The sequence below is a fragment of the Somniosus microcephalus genome, chromosome 7 (genome assembly GCF_052327205.1).
Source record: "Somniosus microcephalus isolate GS21.2 chromosome 7, FLI_Smic_1.0, whole genome shotgun sequence".
In the NCBI taxonomy this organism is placed as follows: Eukaryota; Metazoa; Chordata; class Chondrichthyes; order Squaliformes; family Somniosidae; genus Somniosus; species Somniosus microcephalus.
The window spans coordinates 89,416,139-89,436,671 of record NC_140993.1 but is presented as its reverse complement, the minus strand read 5'-3'; the positions used below and the strand labels follow the sequence as shown (position 1 = coordinate 89,436,671).

At 52.3% G+C, this 20,533-nt stretch overlaps 1 protein-coding gene across 3 annotated transcripts in view; it reads right to left on the bottom strand.

Annotated features, from left to right (window-relative positions):
- cnbd1 (cyclic nucleotide binding domain containing 1) overlaps positions 1 to 20,533 on the bottom strand; it is a 345,231-nt gene that overhangs the window by 50,429 nt on the left and 274,269 nt on the right. For all 3 annotated transcript variants that reach the window (XM_085992714.1, XM_085992717.1, XM_085992716.1), the window contains one exon: positions 186 to 295. In XM_085992714.1, coding sequence (XP_085848840.1) covers positions 186 to 295 — 110 coding nt within the window. The remainder of the gene's footprint in view (positions 1 to 185; positions 296 to 20,533) is intronic.

Sequence of the window (20,533 nt, the reverse complement as noted above, 5' to 3'; positions counted from 1 at the left end):
TTTCCAGCATTTTCTGTTTTTACAACAGTTAAGTGTATCAGTCAAGTACAGAGAAAATACTAATTGAGTCACATTTTATCCTTTTTCACATAGTGTGAATGACAGCAGTTTCACAATTATGATGAGCTACAGTTCATTGAACTAAACTATACATGGTACAGGGTACAATTCACAAAAGCTCTTACCGTTTGTCCCAGAGGAAGTTTCACCAGGGCTTCTATGTCTTTGAAAATGTAGCAGTGGCCAGACTTAATGTATCCTACAAAAGAACTAATTTCACCTTCTTTTACTAGAACTGAAAGTAAAAATAATAGATAAATATCAGGCAGTTTGGGTGCTTTAAAATCTGTAGGCAAGGTTATTGTTAAAATACTTTGTTAGTATTCAATCATATAACTCCAGTATCTCTTCTTAACTAGAGTGTGTTTAAATAGTTTGTGTTTAACTTATATATTTTTCTGCCCCCTCCCCAAGGGGTGGACGGTTTGTAGAAGCACTATCATTACAGCTACTTTTCCTTTAGTCCCACCTATGGCCCTTCACATTGAGTGCGATTTTCCACCCAGTAATGGTTGAGCTCTTAATGAGAGGCATTATTGTCACTGGGCATTCGCCCACAGCTTGTAAATTAGGTTGACCACAGAACCAGAAGCTTTGTCAGCGCATTAATGGTTGGGCACTTGCCAATAATGCACCCCATTTGCACCTAAATGGAGGCCCTTGACAAAAAGTGAGACATTGAAAATCAGAAGAGATATTAAAAAAATTGGTGCTTAAGCAGCATATACTGATCTTATCATAGATTTGATGTTTATTAAATTTCTTCCCATTTTTAATATTTGAAATCCCCTCTAAAGATTATGGCCTAGAAATTCATTGACGTCACTTTTGGGGCGCTAAAGTGGGGCGTCCGCTAAAGTTTGCGTCCGCCGCCAAATCTAGGCCACTTCTCCGATATTCATTAGCTTCGCCCTACTAGTTCGGGCGAGCGCTAAAACTGCTGTTGGACGCCTCTCTTTGGGCGCTAAGCCGGAGGTGGTGATCGATAGCGCCGAGGCCGGGCGCAGCGCAGGTGCGGCCATCTCGTGACTGACAGCAGACACCCTGGCGCCGGCCAGCTCTTAAGGGGGAAGGGTCGACTGTGTCTGCTGCCACGCCCTGGATAGTGGAGCCCTCCAGCTAGGCCTGAACACTGCTGCTGGACCCAAATAGCGCCTGAAGACATGGAGAAGGCCCGTGAACGTGCGCAGCGCTTCTCAGAGCGTGATCTGAGTGTGCTGCTTGCTGCTGTGGAGAAGAGGCGCCATGTTTTGTAACCGGACAATGGCAAGAAGGCGACGGTCCGCGTCTACAGGAGAGCCTGGAGGCATGTCGCCAGCAAGCTGTCAGCCAACAGCGACGTCCCCAGGACCGGTGCCCAATGCCGCAAAAAGTTAAATGACCTCACACGCATTGTCAGGGTGAGTACCCTTTCCAATGACCTCCTCATCCTTGCATGTGCACCTCACATTATGGGCAAAGGGACCTGAAAGCTCTAATGGCCAGCCTTCATCCAGCAGCTATGGCACAGGCATGAGCATCAATTGCACATTCTGCAATGAACACACTGGCCAAGCTATTCCACCATGGGAGGCAGTGCACACCAGATCATGGCGACACACTGGCCAGGCTATTCCACCATGGGAGGCAGTGCACACCAGATCATGGCGACACACTGGCCAGGCTATTCCACCATGGGAGGCAGTGCACACCAGATCATGGCGACACACTGGCCAGGCTATTCCACCATGGGAGGCAGTGCACACCAGATCATGGCGACACACTGGCCAGGCTATTCCACCATGGGAGGCAGTGCACACAAGATCACGGCGACACACTGTACTTAGAGGCTGTCCTTTCTCTTGCAGGCCAAGCTGGCGAATAATCGCAAGAGCCGGACTGCGACCGGGGGAGGACGACCCCATATCCAGCCACTCACCGACCTGCAACATCGCGTGGAGCGCCTCATGGGTGGCCGGGTGATTGGGCCCGTTGCATGTGGAGATGCCGACCCTGTTCTGGGAAGCAATGGTAAGGACATCACCTTTTGCACCTCTCTCGTCCCACTTGCGCATCAGATCTACATCCTTTGCCACTGTCCGACCAATGCGCTGAATGCCACCACTCATGCATCCCGCACTGACGCCCTCTCCTCACTCTAAAGCTACTCTTGTGCCTTCCTGCTTTCAGATGGTCAAGAGGAGGTCCCTCAACTTGCCAGTGACAGACCCTCCGAGGAGGAGCAGGAGGAGGAGCAAGAGGAAGGCGGCCCATCAGGGGAACCCTCAGCTGCGGCCACCCAGGCCAATGTAGGGGACACGTCTTCCCTGGAGGGCAGCGTGGCGGAAGTGTCGAAGGGGAGGGGAGCTCCTGGGACCTGCATGCTGCAGAAAGGCGGGAGGGGGGTGGAAGCTCAGCGGCCTTCTCCCCAGAGGGGGGATGCGTCGGAGGGGAGTCCAATTGCTGGGCCCAGCGGCCTCCAGCAACGCAGGAAGGGTCGGCCAGCTCGGCGGCCTTCTCCCCAGAGGGAGAGTCCGGCCTCCAGTCAGGAGATGCTCTTCGCCGAGGAGATGGAACGCCTCGAAGACTTGTCCGCGGACTCGGAGCGCCGGCACACGGAGCTCATGGCGGCAGTGGCACGGTTGCCTGAGTCCATCGATTCCCTCTCTCGGAGTGTGGCCGAGTTCGGGCCCTTAGAGGCCACCAGTCGGGCGGAATACCGGGCAGATCTTTCAGCGACTGGCCAGGTGATTAGTGGTGCCGTCCAGTCACTGGCTGCTCTGCTGCGGTCAGTGAACAGGTCAACACGGGCACTCACTGCTGCCACACTCGCTGTGCCAGCCAGGCATCGCCAGGGCACCCGGCGCGCTGCAGCAGCACATCGGTCTGTCCCTCGGCAGATTGGTGCGCATGCTGCAGTGCTGGCCCGGGCGAGTGCCAGTGTCTCAGGCGACCAGCGAGCGCCTGCCATCCGCCAGCTTGCCGCCATTCCTCCAGCCGCCACTGCCACTCCCCCAGTGGAGCTGCCAGGAGCTGCTGCAGCGACTGATGCTGGCCAGCCACAGCTGCAGCAATCAACAGCCGGCCGCTCGACGCCCAGACCTCGACTAGGCCGACCCCCAAGGGCATCTGCCGTCACGACATGTGTCCCTCAGGAGCCAGCCCCCAGCCTTGCAGCAGCCAATGGCCTTACTTTGAGGCGGAGCAGCAGGGCGGGCAGGGGCCACCCAAAGATGGCCAAGGCATCGCCCTAGCGGGCCAAATAGTCGAATGTGTGGCCAATTGTGTTTGTTTCTTGAGGCCGAGAATTGGATGTTTGTTTTTTGAAGGCCGATGATGTGATGATTGTTTTGGACGAAGGCCGAGAATGACGGCCATTTTAGTTGCCCTATTTTGTTAATCCTCCCCAGGTTGTGGGAGCGAGTAATGTGTTTGAGTGTTTTTTGGGGGTTTCCTCTGTTTTTGGTTTTCATGTGGGAAGGGCCCAGAGTTTGTACAATAAAGCATTTTATTTATTCACATTGTCCATGTTTGATCTTTGAAGTGTTTGTTGCCTTAACCGGCTGAGGGCTTGCGGAGCGGCTGCAATCATGTTCTATCATTGGCACAAGCCATTCCCTGACAGGGGGCCTAGAAGTGACGTTCAATAAGCCAACGACGGGCGGCCCTTGGACCTTCTGCGTCCCTCCTGGGCTGGTACTCCTCGTCCTCGTCGTCCTCATGCTCCTCCTGCTCCTCCTCCTGAGGTGGTGGTCCAACGTGAGGTGGCAGTGCCTGAGTCCTGCGGATAGCCAGGTTGTGCAGCATGCAGCAAACGACGACGAATTGGGAGACTCGATCCTGCGAATACTGGAGGGCTCCTCCGGAGCGGTCGAGACAGCGGAACCGTTGCTTGAGCACGCCGATTGTTTGTTCTATGAGGCTCCTCGTCGCTTGATGGCTCTCGTTGTATGCCTCTTCAGCAGGGGTCGTGGGCGCGCGGAGCGGGGTCATGAGCCAGGTACACAAAGGATAGCCTTTGTCCCCGATAAGCCATCCTCTTGGGGGAGGCTGTGCCTGGAACATGTCAGCCACAGTTGTCTGTCGCAGGATAAAGGCATCGTGGCTGCTGCCTGGAAAGCGGGCATTGACAGCTAGGATGCGCTGCCTGTGGTCACACACAAGCTGTACATTGAGGGAATGGTAGCCCTTCCGGTTGCGGTAATCCTCGGCATGCTCAAGAGGTGCCCGCAAAGCCACATGCGTGCAGTCAATGGTGCCCTGCACCATGCGGAAGCCCGCTATTCTTGTAAACCCCACTGCACGCTGCTGCTGCTTGTCCAGGGTCATGGGGAAGGAGATGAATTGATGTCTCCTTCTGAAAAGGGCTTCGGTCACCTGGCGGATGCAGCAATGCACGGCGAACTGGGAGATGTTAGCGATGTCCCCAGTAGCGGATTGGAAGGAGCCGGAGGCATAGAAGTTGAGAGCCACCGTCACCTTCACTGCCACCGACAGAGACGTCCTGCGCATCAGCTGTGGCTGCAGATCTCTCTGAAGCAGCCGGCAGATGTCTGCAACCACCTCCCTTCGGAATCGCAGCCTCCTAACACACATCGCGGCAGACATGGTCAGATAGGAGGTCTGCTGGCGGTATACCCTGCGTGGGTAAGGCCTCAGTTGGCGACGCCTGTTGCCCCCTCTGCGTCTAGCCAGGGCTGCCACTCTCTCACGCCGTCTGTAAGCCCTTCTGGCATAAGGCTGAAATTCAGCGTTGCCACCCAATGCAGCCCCCATTATATGCTGGCAAACACTGAGCTCTGAATGAAGGCTAAGATAATTGGTAAGCTCTGGCCTGAGCCAAAAATACCTGTCCAAGTGTTGGTCCAAACCAGTAAACTCTCCTCCTTGGTCTCTGTCCAAAAAACCGTTGCACAAGAGTGAATGCTGCAAAATGGCTGGCCTTTATACTGCTGGGTAAGTGCCCTTTAATTAGCGCTCCCCCTGGCCCGGCTGGCCTGTGTACCGTTCCACTTCAGAGTCGCTCGGGACGCCCGGCGCACAATGGGCCGGCGCGAGTGAAGTTCCGGTTTGGGGCGCACAAAGGGCGTTGCACTATTAAATGACGTCATGATCTGCGCGCGCAGCAGGGCGCGCGCTAAGACTTTGCGCCGGCGCTAAATGTGTCCTGAAGTTGGGGAGAGGCGCAGATCGCGCTGCGCCCGGGCGATAAGCGCCTAGCGCTCGAGATCTACTCCCCCTAAGGCGCCAGCGGCTGGCGCGCCCAACTGAATTTCTCGGCCTATGTATTTAATTGTAATATCTTATTACTTTATCTTATTACTTTATCTTATTATATTAAGATTTACAGCTGGAGAGTTTCTAACATTTCATTAAGCTTTTTGCACTTTCTCACGTGATTAGCTCATGTTCCATCAGAGAGGAAAAGAGGAGACAGTTTATTTTCGCAAGTTATGGAATTCCAGCCCTTTAGCCATATTTATTCAGTAATCTTTGGTTTCTTGTGAAACAGCCTAAGAAGGTGCTAAATGTTTGTTATTCAGTAGGTACTGTAATCGTCAATGTAGATAACTCTGGCTTTTCAAGGTTTTCAAGCAAGACTGTCCATTTACAGAGTGTGCACAAGTTCCTAGCCCTGAAATGCTTCAGGGTGTCTGCTGGTCCCCTGCTGTAACTCTGATGGGAGACTGGCGGAACACTCTCCCAGAAAACGTCCGATAACTGGTACTGCTGAGTCTTGGCTGTAGTGTATGTGCCTTTAAGTCAGAACTACTTTTTACAGCTCCTGTATACTGTAGTACCGGCAGTGACCACACCGGTATATAAGCTTTGCGCATGTCTCTGTACCCCAGTCTAGAGATTAACCTCCTCCAGTAAAGACCTGTTATTTGTTAATGTACAGCATCCGTGTGATTATTTATCCATTGAACCACGGATCTAACATTGGCAACTTCTGGGAGTTTCCTGTTTGCCTTGTAAGGGATGGAGCCCCTCGTTATTCACGCCTTACAAGGTAAATGATGACGGTAACAGAGACGGGAGCCGCGAATTTAATGCAAGAGGCGGGATAGCTGGTTTCCGGCTTCTGGTCCCGGTCCCAGCTGCAGCCGCTCTGTAAACGGGATTTTCCCTTGATTGGCCTTGTTAAGCCTGCCCTGCGGGTTTCCCGCCCAATTAACAGAAAGCAGGTCTGATGACGTCATTTGATGATGCATCATCAGCTGGTTTCCTTAAAGGGACCACGTCCATATGGAATTTGACAGTTGTTCTGTCAGTGTTCTACAGCATTGAAGTGATGCAAACACTGACAAGCACTGCACAAAGGTGCAGGGCTGCACCCAGGCTCTCCAATGACTCCCTCCATATGCTTATGGAGGAAGTCACAGCATGCAGGGAGGTTCTCTTTCCTTCCAAGGGTGGAAGAGACCTCCCCAGGACACCAACGCATCCTGGTTGCACATTGCACAGGAGGGCAAAAGCAGGGATGTCGTCAGGGGTCCCTGGCAGCAATGGTGCCAACCTTTCAATAATCTCAGTGGATCACGAAATGTTACTGCAAAGCCACACTCAAACTCACCCTGCTGTGCCATTCAACACATCCCCATCACTCTGCCTTCCATACCCTTCTCCTGCACATCCTTACTCACACCAACTTATCTTGCACCTCCACCCAACCCTCTCTATCTACTTTATCACTTCCCCATCTCACTAGCCACCCCTCACACTCACCCTCATCCTACTGCAAGCATACCAACTAACAACACACAAGGGTTGGCACTTGAGAGGTTTAGCCAATGTCCATGTGAAGTTTCTGGTAATGTGTTGTCATATAGTTTAATCTATTTTTCCAAAAATACCCCTTATTGGACAGATCTGAGCGCACCTTGAGAAGTGTTTTACTGAGTTCCAGTCATTGTTCAGACATAACTATCCCCCACCCTCGCTATAGTGATGTGTGGCCATTAAAGGGATGCTTCACGGTGCTGGTGTGGGATGGTGTCAACCTGGCGCATCATGTAACAGTCAGGTATTACAGTGTCAAGCGAAGAAAATCTGGCCATGGTGATGCCATCGCTGGCCTCCTGGGCAGCAATGTTGTCAGGGGCTGATGCCCTGTGTCCAGTGCAGCATCAGGTGATGGCGGAGAAGGTTGCTGATGTTGTTGGTGATGTTGGTGTGCCTGGTGATGTTGGTGTTGGGGCTGATCGTGGAGTGATTTGGAGGACCAAGGTCTGATTGTTTCAATGGCTTCCGATGTTGCTGCAATAGATGGCAGCTGCGGGTGAGATGACAGAAGCGATCTGTCAATGGTGAGAGAGGTTCTCCCAATGAGGTGGCACTGGACATACAGTTGGGTCTAAAAACTTGTAAGCTAAAGAAATCGGTATATGTATTAAAAATACAGTAACCAACATTTTCTGCGCTCTGAAACTCACCATCTGCAACATGGCATCCTTTACACCACTTCTGCAGCTGTCAGCTTTTCAGAAACATCAGAGCAGACTCAAAACACGCCAGGTTGAGCTGGCATGTTCCCCGAACAGCGGGCAGTCCATGGGGGAGAACGTAAAATTAGAAGGAAGCCTCAAAATAGTCTTAAATTGGCTCTTAACAAGCCATTTAACAAGCTGAATTGTATCCCCCGCCACTTGGTGTCGGGTCAGTTCTCCGCTGACAGACCCGACACCTGGGAGACTCGCGTGGACTGTCAATCTTTGCTATTTTGACAGCGGACCTGCCTCCAAACCCACCATTTGAGCGCTATTAAATTTGAGGCCGGGGACTCCCTTTGCTGGGAATTCTCGCTTCTTAGGATCAGTTGAGAACCAATGTTTCTGTGGTGGACAGTGCGTCTGTGAGGTGAGGTATATCAGCCTCCACAAGCGGCCTGGATCCCCAAAGAGAAGGATTTAGGATTAAAATTGTCTTACAGATCAGTCCCTTTATTAAGGGGCCAAGCCTCAGACCCCAGACTGTAGGAAAAACTGTTGTCAGTTTTTCAAAATGAATTAGTGACCTGGAGGTAAGCTCCAATGATCACTGTGTAGTTAAATTTTATATTGTAATTTTAAGGTTCATGTCAACAATAGTAAGATGTCTAGGCCTAGAAATTCACTTTGGGGCGGCCAGCTCGCTCGCGCCCAAAAGTTAGCGCTGGGCGGGGAGCCATTAGCGATCGTCAGATATTCAGTGTTTGCGCCCCAATTCGGAACCGGACGCTATACCAGGGTGTGCCCGCCTCTGCTTGGGGCGCTGGCACTGAATTTCAGCGCTCTTGGCACCGCTGTGCCAGCCGCTGCAGAGCGGCAGGCAGCGGTACTGCAGGCCTCCTCCTTCTCTGAAGGGGGAGCTGCCTGCAACGGGGAGATCACCGCTGGAGAGTGCCGGCAAATGAGCCCGGCACCACGGAGAAGTGCCGGGTTCGCGGAAAGCAGCCGGCAATGCCGCGGGGGGGGTGAAGGAGGCCAGGGAAGGAGGTGCGGGCAGGCGGCCGCCAAAAAAGCGGCCGGCCGCACCTTCCCCTTTAAAGCGCCCCACTAAGGCTACAGCACGGCCCCGTTTTCTGGTCGCTGTTTGCGGCCGCTTCGGAGGAGGCGGCCGCTACTAAATATGGGGATCGGGCCGGTTTCGGGGTGGAACCGGGGCACTGCGCACACCGATGACGTCATCAGTGCCGGCGCAGCGCTAACGGCTACTGCCGCCAATACCGCTGCACTGAATATCAGCGCAAACTCATTTTTGGCGCAGAAGCCCTCTTTAGGCGGTAACTGGCCGCAAAGCTGGCAGCGCCTTAATGAATTTCTAGGCCATAAGGTCTTAAACAGCAAACTTTGAGGCTATGAAAGAGTAAGAAGAGGGAGGATGAACCATGAGGCAGCACTCAAAAAAGAGAAATAGAAATTTGTATCAGTGCTTAGGAGAGTAGTAGCTCCCTCTGAGGAAAGGGAGAACAATAGCAAGATGTGAAGTACAGTGGCTGAATAAGGATGTCAAGATGATGAAATATTTTAAAAGATAAAACTCAACTATGTCATGAATTCTGTGTTACAAGTTTGGGTTTTGAACTAGATATTTTCTCAGGAACAGTGTGCTAGTCACTCCCATAAGCAATCTTGCATTTAGGATAATTCTGTACTACCCAATATTTATTGATAGTGTAACTCAGGGATGCAAAATGATGATTTTATGATCAGCGGCGGGGCTCAGTACCACACCCAATGAGAGCAGCGGTGAAGGCCCAGAACAGAGCATGGACCTGAGCGGGTGCTGGCAGCAGCGGAGGCGGCAGCAGCATTAATAGAGCAGTGGAGGCGGCCCAGGACAGCGCGCGGACCTGAGAGAGAGCCGGTAGCAGCGGAGCCGGCAGCAACATAAATAGAGCAGCGGAGGCGGCCCACGACAGCGCGCAGACCTGAGCAGGAGCCGGTAGCAGCATAAATAGAGCAGCAGAGGTGGCCCACGACAGCGCGCAGACCTGAGCAGGAGCCGGTAGCAGCATTAATAGAGCAGCGGAGGCGGCCCGCGACAGCGCACAGACCTGCGCAGGAGCCGGTAGCAGCATAAATAGAGCAGCGGAGGCGGCCTGCGACAGCGCACAGACCTGCGCAGGAGCCGGTAGCAGCATAAATAGAGCAGCGGAGGCGGCCCATGACAGCGCGCAGACCTGAGCAGGAGCCGGTAGCAGCATTAATATAGCAGAGGAGGCGGCCCACGACAGCGCGCAGACCTGAGCAGGAGCCGGTAGCAGCATTAATAGAGCAGCGGAGGCGGCCCACAACAGTGCGCAGACCTGAGCAGGAGCCGGCAGCAGCATTAATAGAGCAGCGGAGGCAGTCCAAGACAGCGCGCAGACCTGAGCAGGAGCCGGTAGCAGCATTAATAGAGCAGTGGAGGCGGCCCACGACAACGCGCAGACCTGAGCAGGAGGCAGCAGCAGCATAAATAGAGCAGCGGAGGCGGCCCACAACAGCGCGCAGACCTGAGCAGGAGCCGGTAGCAGCATTAATAGAGCAGCGGAGGCGGCCCACGACAGCGCGCAGACCTGAGCAGGAGCCGGTAGCAGCATAAATAGAGCAGCAGGGGCAGCAGTATATATGTGGCAAAACCAAAAAAATAAATCAAGAAGTGATGTCGCAGGACAGCGGGTAGATGATTGGTTGGAATTACCTTTGTCATTTTCTGTCTAAGTTAAGGCATGGGTTTTAACTAAAAAGTTTAGTTAGTAGGCTAATAAATAGAGGCATGGCAGGGCACCTCAGTCCCATCAAATGCATATCCTGTGCCATGTGGGAAGTCTAGGATGCTTCTCGTGTCCCGGAGAACCACATGCGTAGGATGTGTCATCAGATTGGGCTTATACTCACTGGAGTTTAGAAGATTGAGAGGGGATCTCATCGAAACCTATAAAATTCTGTCAGGTCTGGACAGACTAGATGCAGAAAGGATGTTTCTGATGGCCGGGGAGTCCAGAACCAGGGGTCATAGTCTAAGGATAAGGGGTAAGCCATTTAGGACTGAAATGAGGAGGAATTTCTTCACCCAGAGAGTGGTGAACCTGTGGAATTCTCTGCCACAGAGGGCGGTGGAAGCCATTACTTTAAAGATATTCAAGAAAGAGTTGGATATATTTCTTAAGGCTAAAGGGATCAAGGGATATGGGGAAAAGGCAGGGACAGGGTACGGAATTTGGATGATCAGCCATGATCACATTGAATGGCGGAGCAGGCTCGAAGGGCCGAATGGCCTACTCCTGCTCCTATCTTCTATGTTTCTATGTTTCTAGAGGAGCTCAAGCTCTGGGTTTCACTGGTGTCACTGCAGTGCATCTGCGAGGCTGAGAGCTATGTGGATAGCACATTTCAGGAGGTGGTCATCCCGCAGCTTAAGAGTTTGCAGGCACATAGGAAATGGGTGACTGCCAGAAAGAAAAAGAGGACCAGGCAGGTAGTGCAGGAGTCCCCTGAGTGCATCTTGCTCTCTAACCGGTGAATACTGGTGAAGGCGATGGTTCCTCTGTGTTGCGTCCGTGTGATGTGCCTCAATAATTCCGAGACTCGAAGTTAGCAGAACAAAAACAAGGCTTTTATTAACTTAGAACGTAACACGTAAAAGAGAGTGATGTCTTCCTTCTGGAGGCTGAGGCCAGACTGAGCCAGCCTACAAACGGGGCCAAGTATGGGCGGAGCCCTACACACAGCACATTCCAGCATACAATACAGCACATTCCAGTACACAATACAATGAGGTCTGGGGGAAGGGAAATGACACTGAAACCGATCTCAGTCACAGGCAGTGATGATGATGAATATTTCATCACTTTCACCCCTTCTATAGATTTAGTCTGTTCAGGGGTTTGATAGTCCTCTGCGACCGACGTGGCTGTTGCGGTGCTGCGGGTGTCGGCTGGGTGTCCCCGGTAGCCTCCTGGGTCTCTGCCGGGGGTGCCGCCAGGGTTGTTGAAGGGGTAGTTGGTGGGGGTGCCGTTGGTCGGTGTTCTTCCGGGGGTGATGAAAGAGTAGTGGGTGGGTAAGAGTTGCTGTGATCGTCGTTGCCGCTATTGCCGTGGTTGTTGTCGATGCCGGCTGGGGCGACGTCTTTTATGGACATGGTGTCCTCCCTTCCGTCGGCGTGCCGGACATATGCGTATTGGGGGTTGGCGTGGAGTAGGTGTACTGGCTCCACGAGAGGGTCCGTCTTGTGGTCCCTCACATGCCTTCGCACGAGTACCGGACCTGGGGTGGAGAGCCATGATGGCATGGATACGCCCGAGGTGGATTTCCGGGGAAAGACAAACATTCGTTCATGAGGCGTGGTATTAGTGGTCGTACACAATAGCGACTGTATCGAATGGAGCACATCCGAGAGGACTTCCTGCCAGCGGGAGATAGGGAGGCCCTTGGTCCTTAGAGCTAGAGTGACTGCTTTCCATACTGTCCCGTTCTCTCGCTCCACTTGGCCGTTACCCCGGGGGTTGTAGCTGGTGGTACGGCTCGTGGCGATCCCCTTGGACAGCATGTACTGGCGTAGCTCTTCACTCATGAAGGACGCCACCCTATCCGTATGGATGTAGCTCGGCATACCGAACAGGCAGAACAGGCTGTTGAGGCATTTAATGACCGTGGCGCTGGTCATGTCTGGGCAGGGGAAGGCGAATGGGAACCGGGAGTATTCGTCCACAATGTTCAGGAAGTAAACATTGCGGTCGACGGACGGGAGGGGGCCCTTGAAATCTAAGCTGAGCCGCTCAAAGGGCCGTGTAGCTTTGATTAAGTGGGCTCTATCTGGGCGGTAGAACCGAGGCTTGCACTCAGCGCAAGTGCGGCAGTTCCTGGTCAGGGACCGAACTTCCTCAATCGAGTAGGGTAAGTTACGGGACTTTATGAAGTGGAACAGCCGCGTGACCCCTGGGTGGCAGAGGTCGTTGTGGAGGGTCTGTAGCCGATCCCCGGTGGCGCTGGCACACATCCCTCGTGAGAGGGCATCAGGGGATTCGTTAAGGGCCCCTGGCCGGTAAATGATGTCGTACTCGAAGGTGGAGCGCTCGATCCGCCACCTAAGAATCTTATCATTTTTAATCTTCCCCCTCTGTTTATTATTGAACATAAACGCTACCGACCGCTGGTCGGTAAGTAGGGTGAAGTGTTTGCCGGCTAGGTAGTGGCGCCAGTGGCGCACTGCCTCCACGATGGCTTGGGCCTCCTTTTCCACGGAGGTGTGTCTGATCTCGGGCCCTTGGAGGGTCCTCGAGAAGAAAGCTACGGGCCGCCCCGCCTGGTTGAGGGTGGCCGCCAAGGCGAAGTCAGACGCATCACTTTCCACTTGAAATGGAGTGTTCTCGTCCACTGCCTGTAGCGTGGCCCGCTCAATATCCTGCTTAATGCTTTTGAAGGCAGCGTGGGCCTCAGCAGAGAGCGGGAAAGAGGATGCTTTCAAGAGGGGGCGGGCTTTGTCGGAGTAGTTGGGGACCCATTGGGAATAATAAGAAAATAACCCCAGGCACCTTTTCAGGGCTTTGGGAGTGTTGGGCAGGGGCAGCTCCCGTAGGGGGTGCAATCGGTCGGGGTCTGGTCCGATTTCCCCATTCTCCACCACGCTGCCTAGTATGCAGAGGCGCGTGGTGTTGTAAACGCACTTGTCCTCGTTGTAGGTGAGGTTGAGTTTTTGTGCGGTTTCCAGGAACCTCTCGAGGTTCGAGTCGTGATCCTGCTGATTGTGGCCGCAGATGGTGACGTTGTCGAGGTAGGGGAAGGTTGCCTGCAAGTGGTGGTCATCGACCATGCGGTCCATCTCCCTCTGGAAGACCGAGACCCCATTCGTCACCCCAAAGGGGACTCTGAGGAATTGGTAGAGGCGTCCGTTCGCCTCGAAGGCGGTGTACGGGCGGTCCTCTGGTCTGATAGGGAGCTGGTGGTACGCTGACTTGAGGTCGATGGTGGAGAACACCCGGTATTGGGCGATTTGGTTCACCATTTCTGATATGCGGGGTAGCGGGTAGGCGTCTAGTAGGGTGTACCTGTTGATCGTTTGACTATAGTCGATCACCATCCGTTTCTTCTCGCTACCCCTTACCACTACCACTTGGGCGCGCCACGGGCTGTTGCTGCGTTCAATAATGCGCTCTTTCAGGAGCCTGTCTACCTCGGTCACGATAAACCGCCTGTCCTCCCAGCTGTACCTCCTGCTTTTGGTCACTATTGGCCGGCAGTTAGGGGTAAGGTTCGCGAATAGCGAAGGCGGCTTTACCTTCAGGGTAGCCAGACCGCACACTGTGAGGGGCGGCTGGGACCCACCGGACTTGAGCGTGATGCTTTGGTGGTTGCACTGGAAATCCAGGCCCAAGATCACGCTCGCACATAGGTTCTTCATGATTAATACTTTAAAATTATCATATACAGTTCCGTTAACGCACAATTGTACCGTGCAGTAACCCAGAATGGTCGATGTCTGGGTTTTGTCAGCCATAGAGATGGTACCCTGAGTAGGGACCACCTTTAGGGAGAGTTGTTGTGCCAGTTCTGGGTGGATAAAGCTCTCCGTGCTTCCACTGTCAATTAAGCATTTAACCCGGCACCCGTTTACCTCGATGTCCACCATTGATCTGGATAGCGGGTGCGGCCTGGTCTGGTCCACTGTGACCGATGCCACTGTAGGGCCCTGATCGATACAAGATGGCGTCCACGCTGTCTGCTCACAAGATGGCGGACCCCACGAGGTCGGGCAAGATGGCGTCCAAGATGGCCGCTCCCACGGCGCACACGCGGCGGTGGCGTGTTTTCCGGCGGTCGGTTTTCCGGCGGGGTTCCCTCTGCACACCTTCCCGAAGTGCCCCTTCTTACCGCACTTAAAGCAGGTGGTGCCTTTCGCCAGGCACAGGTTTCTGGTGTGCTTTGGCTGCCCGCAGAAGTAGCAGTTGGGTCCCTGACGCGTCGCGGCTGTCGTAGGGCTTCTGGGGGGAGAGCAGGGCCCAGCCGGTGTCGGGCTGTCGGGCGGGGAAGATGCCTTCCAAGATGGCGGCGCCCTCGGTGCACACGTGGCGGCGTGGACGGCGCGGGCTGAAGAGTAGGCGTCCGAGTTTCTCTGGGCCACATCCAGGGATCACGCGGTGTCTGCAGCCTGTTTCAGGTCCAACCCCGTTTTTTCCAGCAGTCTTTGCTGGATGTAAGTGGAGCTGAGGCCTGTGATGAAGGCATCGCGAACAAGCTCGTCAGTGTACACTGCGGCTTTTACATCTCGGCACTTGCAGTCTTTGCCAAGCATTTTCAGGGTGCTTAGGAACTCCTCCACCGATTCCCCAGGTCGCTGTGCGCGGGTAGCGAGCAGGTGCCTAGCATACACCTCATTCGTAGGCTGCTGGTAATGCGCCTTTAAGATGTCGCAGGTGGCCAGGTACGTCTCGGCGTCTTGGACGAGGGGGTAAACCCGGTGGCTTACCCAATTCCGCAGAATTCCGAGTCTCATCCTCGCAGCGTCCGTAGCGTCTTTGACGGCTGCGGAATTGTCCAGGAAGAATTCCATACACTCAAACCAGTGTCCGAAGCGTGCTGATGCGTCCGGAGCATGTTGATCCAAATCCAAACGTTCGGGTTTCAGGAGTTGATCCATAGTGTTGAAAAATAAGTTAATAAAATTGATGTGCCTCAATAATTCCGAGACTCGAAGTTAGCAGAACAAAAACAAGGCTTTTATTAACTTAGAACGTAACACGTAAAAGAGAGTGATGTCTTCCTTCTGGAGGCTGAGGCCAGACTGAGCCAGCCTACAAACGGGGCCAGGTATGGGCGGAGCCCTACACACAGCACATTCCAGCACATTCCAGTATACAATACAGCACATTCCAGTACACAATACAATGAGGTCTGGGGGAAGGGAAATGACACTGAAACCGATCTCAGTCACAGGCAGTGATGATGATGAATATTTCATCACACCGTGTATAATAAGACACAGACTGCGGAGAACGGTACACAGGTGTTTACTCAACGTGGCTCACACTGCAACTGATCTGTACAGATTACTACTCAGTGCTATATACAGGTGTGGTCACTGCCGGTACTGCAGTATACATGAGCTGTAAAACATAGTTCCCCCCTTAAAGGTATATACATTACAATTCCTCCCCTTTTAGATTAACAGTACCATAACACTCATTTAACAATTAAATATCAAACTAATTACAATTAACACTTTTAACATGCAACATTAGCTGAAAATAGTCTATTTATATATTCAGTCTTTGGGGAGGCTTCCTGATCCTTTCTGGATAGCGCCTTTCCCGAGTGTCTTGCTCTTGGTGCGGAGGAGATTCTGGCCCCGTGTCATCGGTTGGTTCATCAGCTTCCGATGCTACTGTTTCTGGGGTAGATGCGACCTGTACGTCGGGTACATCACCAGGTATGTATGGGCGATGCATGGGGTTGACTTGCTCCTGTGACTCTAGGATCTGGTCAGCATGGCGTCTCACGATGCTCTCCCCAACGTCCGCTGTGTACATTAGTGGGCCCTGCCGTGTGCATATCGTTCCTGGCTGCCATTTTTCTGTTCGGTAGTCGCGGGCCAAGACTGGTTTCCCTACATTGAAGCTCCTTGTTGGCTTCTCATGGATGTGCTGGAATTGCTTACTCTCAACATCTCTTCGTACGTTTGGTCTGAGCAAATCCAGGCAAGATCTTAACCTTCGGTTAAAGAACATCATGGCTGGGGCCTGGTTGGTGACTGCATGTGTCGCATTCCGGTAGGCGAACAGGAAATTGTCCACCTTGTGCTGCAGCGGAATGTTGTCATTGTACATCGCCTTTATTGCCTTCTTAAAGGTTTGTACGAACCTCTCAGCCAATCCATTTGTGGCTGGATGATACGGGGTGGATGTGTAATGCCTTACAACATTCTTTTTCAAGAACCTCCGGAACTCTTCGGACACAAACTGTGGTCCGTTGTCGGAGCAAATCTGTTCTGGCAAGCCATTCCTGGCAAAAATGGTCCGTAGGACTGCAATAGTTTTCTCCGTGGTGGTGGAGGACATTTTGATGACCTCAGGCCATTTCGAGTACACATCCACGGCTATTAAAAACATTGAGTCCATGAATGGACGAGCAAAATCAATATGCACCCGTTGCCATGGAGATGAGGGCCACTCCCATGGGTGTAGAGGGGCCTGTGGTGGTGCATTTTGGACTTTCTGGCATCCTGAGCAGCTCTTGGTCAGGTCCTCGACTTGTTTATCGATTCCCGGCCACCACACATAAGCCCTGGCTAGGCTTTTCATTTTTACCCCTCCCAGATGACCCTCATGAAGCTCATTGAGCACTCTATCCCTTAACTTGGGTGGAATTACCACTCGGGATCCACACATCAAGGTCCCCCGGCACACTGACAGCTGTTCTCTCCTTGTCGAGAATGCTGGCAACAGTGAGTCGCCATGTGCTGGCCATCCCTTCACCGTCAAATTATATACCCGAGACAGTGTCGGGTCATTTCGGGTTTCCTTTTCGATACAAGCATTAGTTACCAGTAGGTATTCAACTATAGTCGAATGGAATATTTCGACAGGATCCACTGCTGGTGCTTCCTCCGCAGTAGGCAGTGGCAGGCGTGGTAGCCCATCAGCATTTCCATGCTGTTTCGTGCCCTTATATTCAATCTCATAGTGGTGCGCCCCTAGAAAAAGTGACCATCTTTGTAGTCATTGCGCAGTCATCGCCGGAACGCCCTTCTTCAGATTAAAAATGGAGACAAGAGGCTGGTGATCAGTCAGCAAGGTGAATTTCTGCCCGTGCAGATAGTGATTGAACTTTTTCACTCCCCACACTAGGCTGAGGGCCTCCCTGTCAATCTGGGCGTAGTTACGCTCGGCTGAGGTTAGTGATCGTGACGCGAAGGCTATTGGCCTCTCTGAGCCGTCCGAGAATTTGTGCGACAGCAACGCTCCAGTGCCGTAGGGTGACGCATCACATGCCAACCAAATTGGTAATGCTGGGTTGTAATGGGCCAATACCTCTTTCGATGTGATTAGTGTTTTGCTCTTCTGGAAAGCTTGTCTACATTCGTCAGTCCACTTCCATGGCACCCCAGTTTGCAGTAGGGTGTTCAGTGGGTGTAGTATTGTAGACAAATTTGGCAAGAACTTATGGTAGTAGTTTACCAGCCCGAGGAGCGACCTCAGTTGTGACACAATTTCCGGTGCTGGAGCCTTGACTACTGCCTCAATCTTCTCTGGGGACTTATGTAACCCCTCTTTATCGATAATGTGGCCACAATACGAGATCTGTTTTCTAAAAAACTCGCATTTGGGGCGGTTAGCTCGGAACCCTTTTTCCTGCAATCTAGTGAGCATCTGCTCCAGGTTGGCAAGGTGATCACTGTCATTTTCGCCCGTGACCAGGATGTCGTCCAAATAACACTGGGTCCCTGGGATCCCTTGCAGGACTTGTTCCATTGCCCTCTGCCAAATAGCCGGAGCTGATGCTACCCCGAATACCAGCCGGTTGTATTGGTAGAGACCTTTATGGGTGTTGATTGTGAGGTATTTTTTTGATGCTTCTTCTACCTCCATTGGCAGATACGCCTGGGCCAGATCAATCTTAGTGAAGCGTTTCCCTCCAGATAGCGAGGCGAAAATATCTTCAATCCGCGGAAGTGGATATTGTACGGTGTGAAGGACCGGGTTCACTAAAGTAAAAAAAAAAAACGCCCAACGCATTACCGGCACCCGGCTACCGACCATAGAGCACATATACCAGAAACGCTGTCTACGGAGGTCACGGTGCATCATCAAAGACCCCAGCCACAGTCTGTTCGCCCTCCTGCCATCTGGGAGACGCTACAGATGCATTCACACCCGTACGACCAGATTTAGGAACAGCTTCTTTCCCAGGTCATCCTACTGAACTCCACAAATAAACTCTAAAGCCTGCACATCAGCCAATGCACTTTATTATGGTTATGTTTATGTTAATATACTACAAGCCAAATGTATGTTGAATGTTTAAATGTCTGAATCCAAATGTACACTCTCGGGAGCCGCAAGCCTACATTTCGTTGCACTGCACTTGTGCACTAACAATGACAATAAAAGTTGATTTGATTTTGATTTGATTTGATTTGATTTGATTTTGATTTTGATTTTTGATTTGATTTGATTTGAAGTCCCCACAGATGCGAACCTTCCGTGGTTCCCCAGGCGTGCTGCTCAACGACTTTTTCATCACAGGGACGATGGGTGTAGCCCACTCGCTCCAGTCTACCTTGGACAGTACACCTGAATGTTCCAGACTCTCCAGCTCTGCTTCGACGGCTGGGCGGATCACATAAGGTACCGGTCAGGACTTTAAAAATTTTGGGCTTGCGTTTTCTTCAATTTTAATCATCACTGTCATGCCTTTCAGTGTTCCGAGTCCTTGCTGGAACACTTCTTTCGTGTCAGTTAGGATATTTGACAGTCGCCCAGGTGTGACGTCGTCATCCTTTTCGTCAGCCACAGTCAGTGCCTGTATGGAATGCCAATCCAGTTGTATTTTCCGGATCCATTCACGTCCCAGTAATGGTGGTCCTCCATCTTGCAATACATACAGGTCTAGTTTTGGTGTTTGCTTACCGTTATATATAACGGTCACCCTTATTTTTCCTTTGGGGTAGACTTTTTGCCCCGTGTACGTCTTCAAAATAATTTTTGTGTCTCTCAAGGGTATGTGTGAGAATAGCCGCTCGTCGTCCCGTCGGTTTATGACTGTTAGAGCTGATCATGTGTCCAATTCCATCTTTACCTGGACTCCTGCTAACTTGAGAGTGACCCAAATGGTTCGGTGATCCTCCGTTGTGATCACATTATGTAGTTTCAGACAACTCAGTTCCCTGCTTTCGGAGTCGTTATCACTCATTTGTTTGTCTGAACTATTCTCCGTCATCTTATGTACCTTCTTGTACTTTCGTTTGGTAGGTTTCTTATTGCTGGTTTTCTTTCCCGACCTGCAGACTCGTGCTATGTGTCCTACTTTTCCACACTGTCTGCACACTTTGTTTTTGAACCAGCAATCATTCTGGTCGTGTGTTGTTCTGCCGCAGCGATAGCACTTCTCTGTTCCATATGACATTTCATTTGTGCCATATTCTTGCGGTCTCTGTTGTATCTCTGCAGTGCCCCGTGCTGCTGCTTCATTTGATACGCAATGCTGAAAGCCTTTTCCAGCGTAAGGTCCTTTTCAGATAAAAGCCGTTTCTGGGTTCCTTCACATTGAAGCCCACACACAAACTTGTCCCTGAAGGTATCTGCCGGTCCCGCTCCAAACTGGCAGTGTTTCGATAGTTTGCGCAGTTCTGTTAAATAATCAGCATTGCTTTCATCCTTATGCTGGTTCCGTTTGTGAAACTTGAATCTTTCTGCTATCAGCAGCGGTGTGGGGTTTAAATGTTCCTTTAGTATCGTTACTATGTCTTCAAAACTCTTCTCCATTGGCTTCGTTGGGGGTTACTAGATTTCGTAATAAGCCATACGTCTTTGCACCCATTAAATTTAACAATACCGACGCTTTATGTCATCTGACACCTCATTTGCCTTGCAGTACACCTCTATTCGTTTGACATATGTAGTCCAATCTTCGACTTCATTGTCAAATGCGGTGATACTGCCACTCTTCGGCATTTTGAGTGTGGTTTAAAATGGCGTCTCCCGCGCTTTCCTTCCTCCCCTGCTGCTGCCAACGCCGCTCCCGGCGGTTCTCGTGGCAATGGCAGCGCCCTGTAGGTTTCGCGCGCTTCTCCTGCGCTGCTGCCAACGCCGCTCTCGGCGGTCCTCGTGGCAATGGCGGCGCCTCGCGAGTTTCTGCGCGTCTCTCTCTCCCTCTCTCCGACGCTGCTCGGCCCCTGAACACCGGCTGCGCCCTGTGTGCTCTGCCCTCTCTCTCTCTCCCCCATCGACGCTGCTCGGCCCTTTGCTGTGCCGCTCGGTTGGGCTCTAGCCCGCCGCTGTCCGGGAAGGGTCTGCGCACTACCTGCCAGCCCG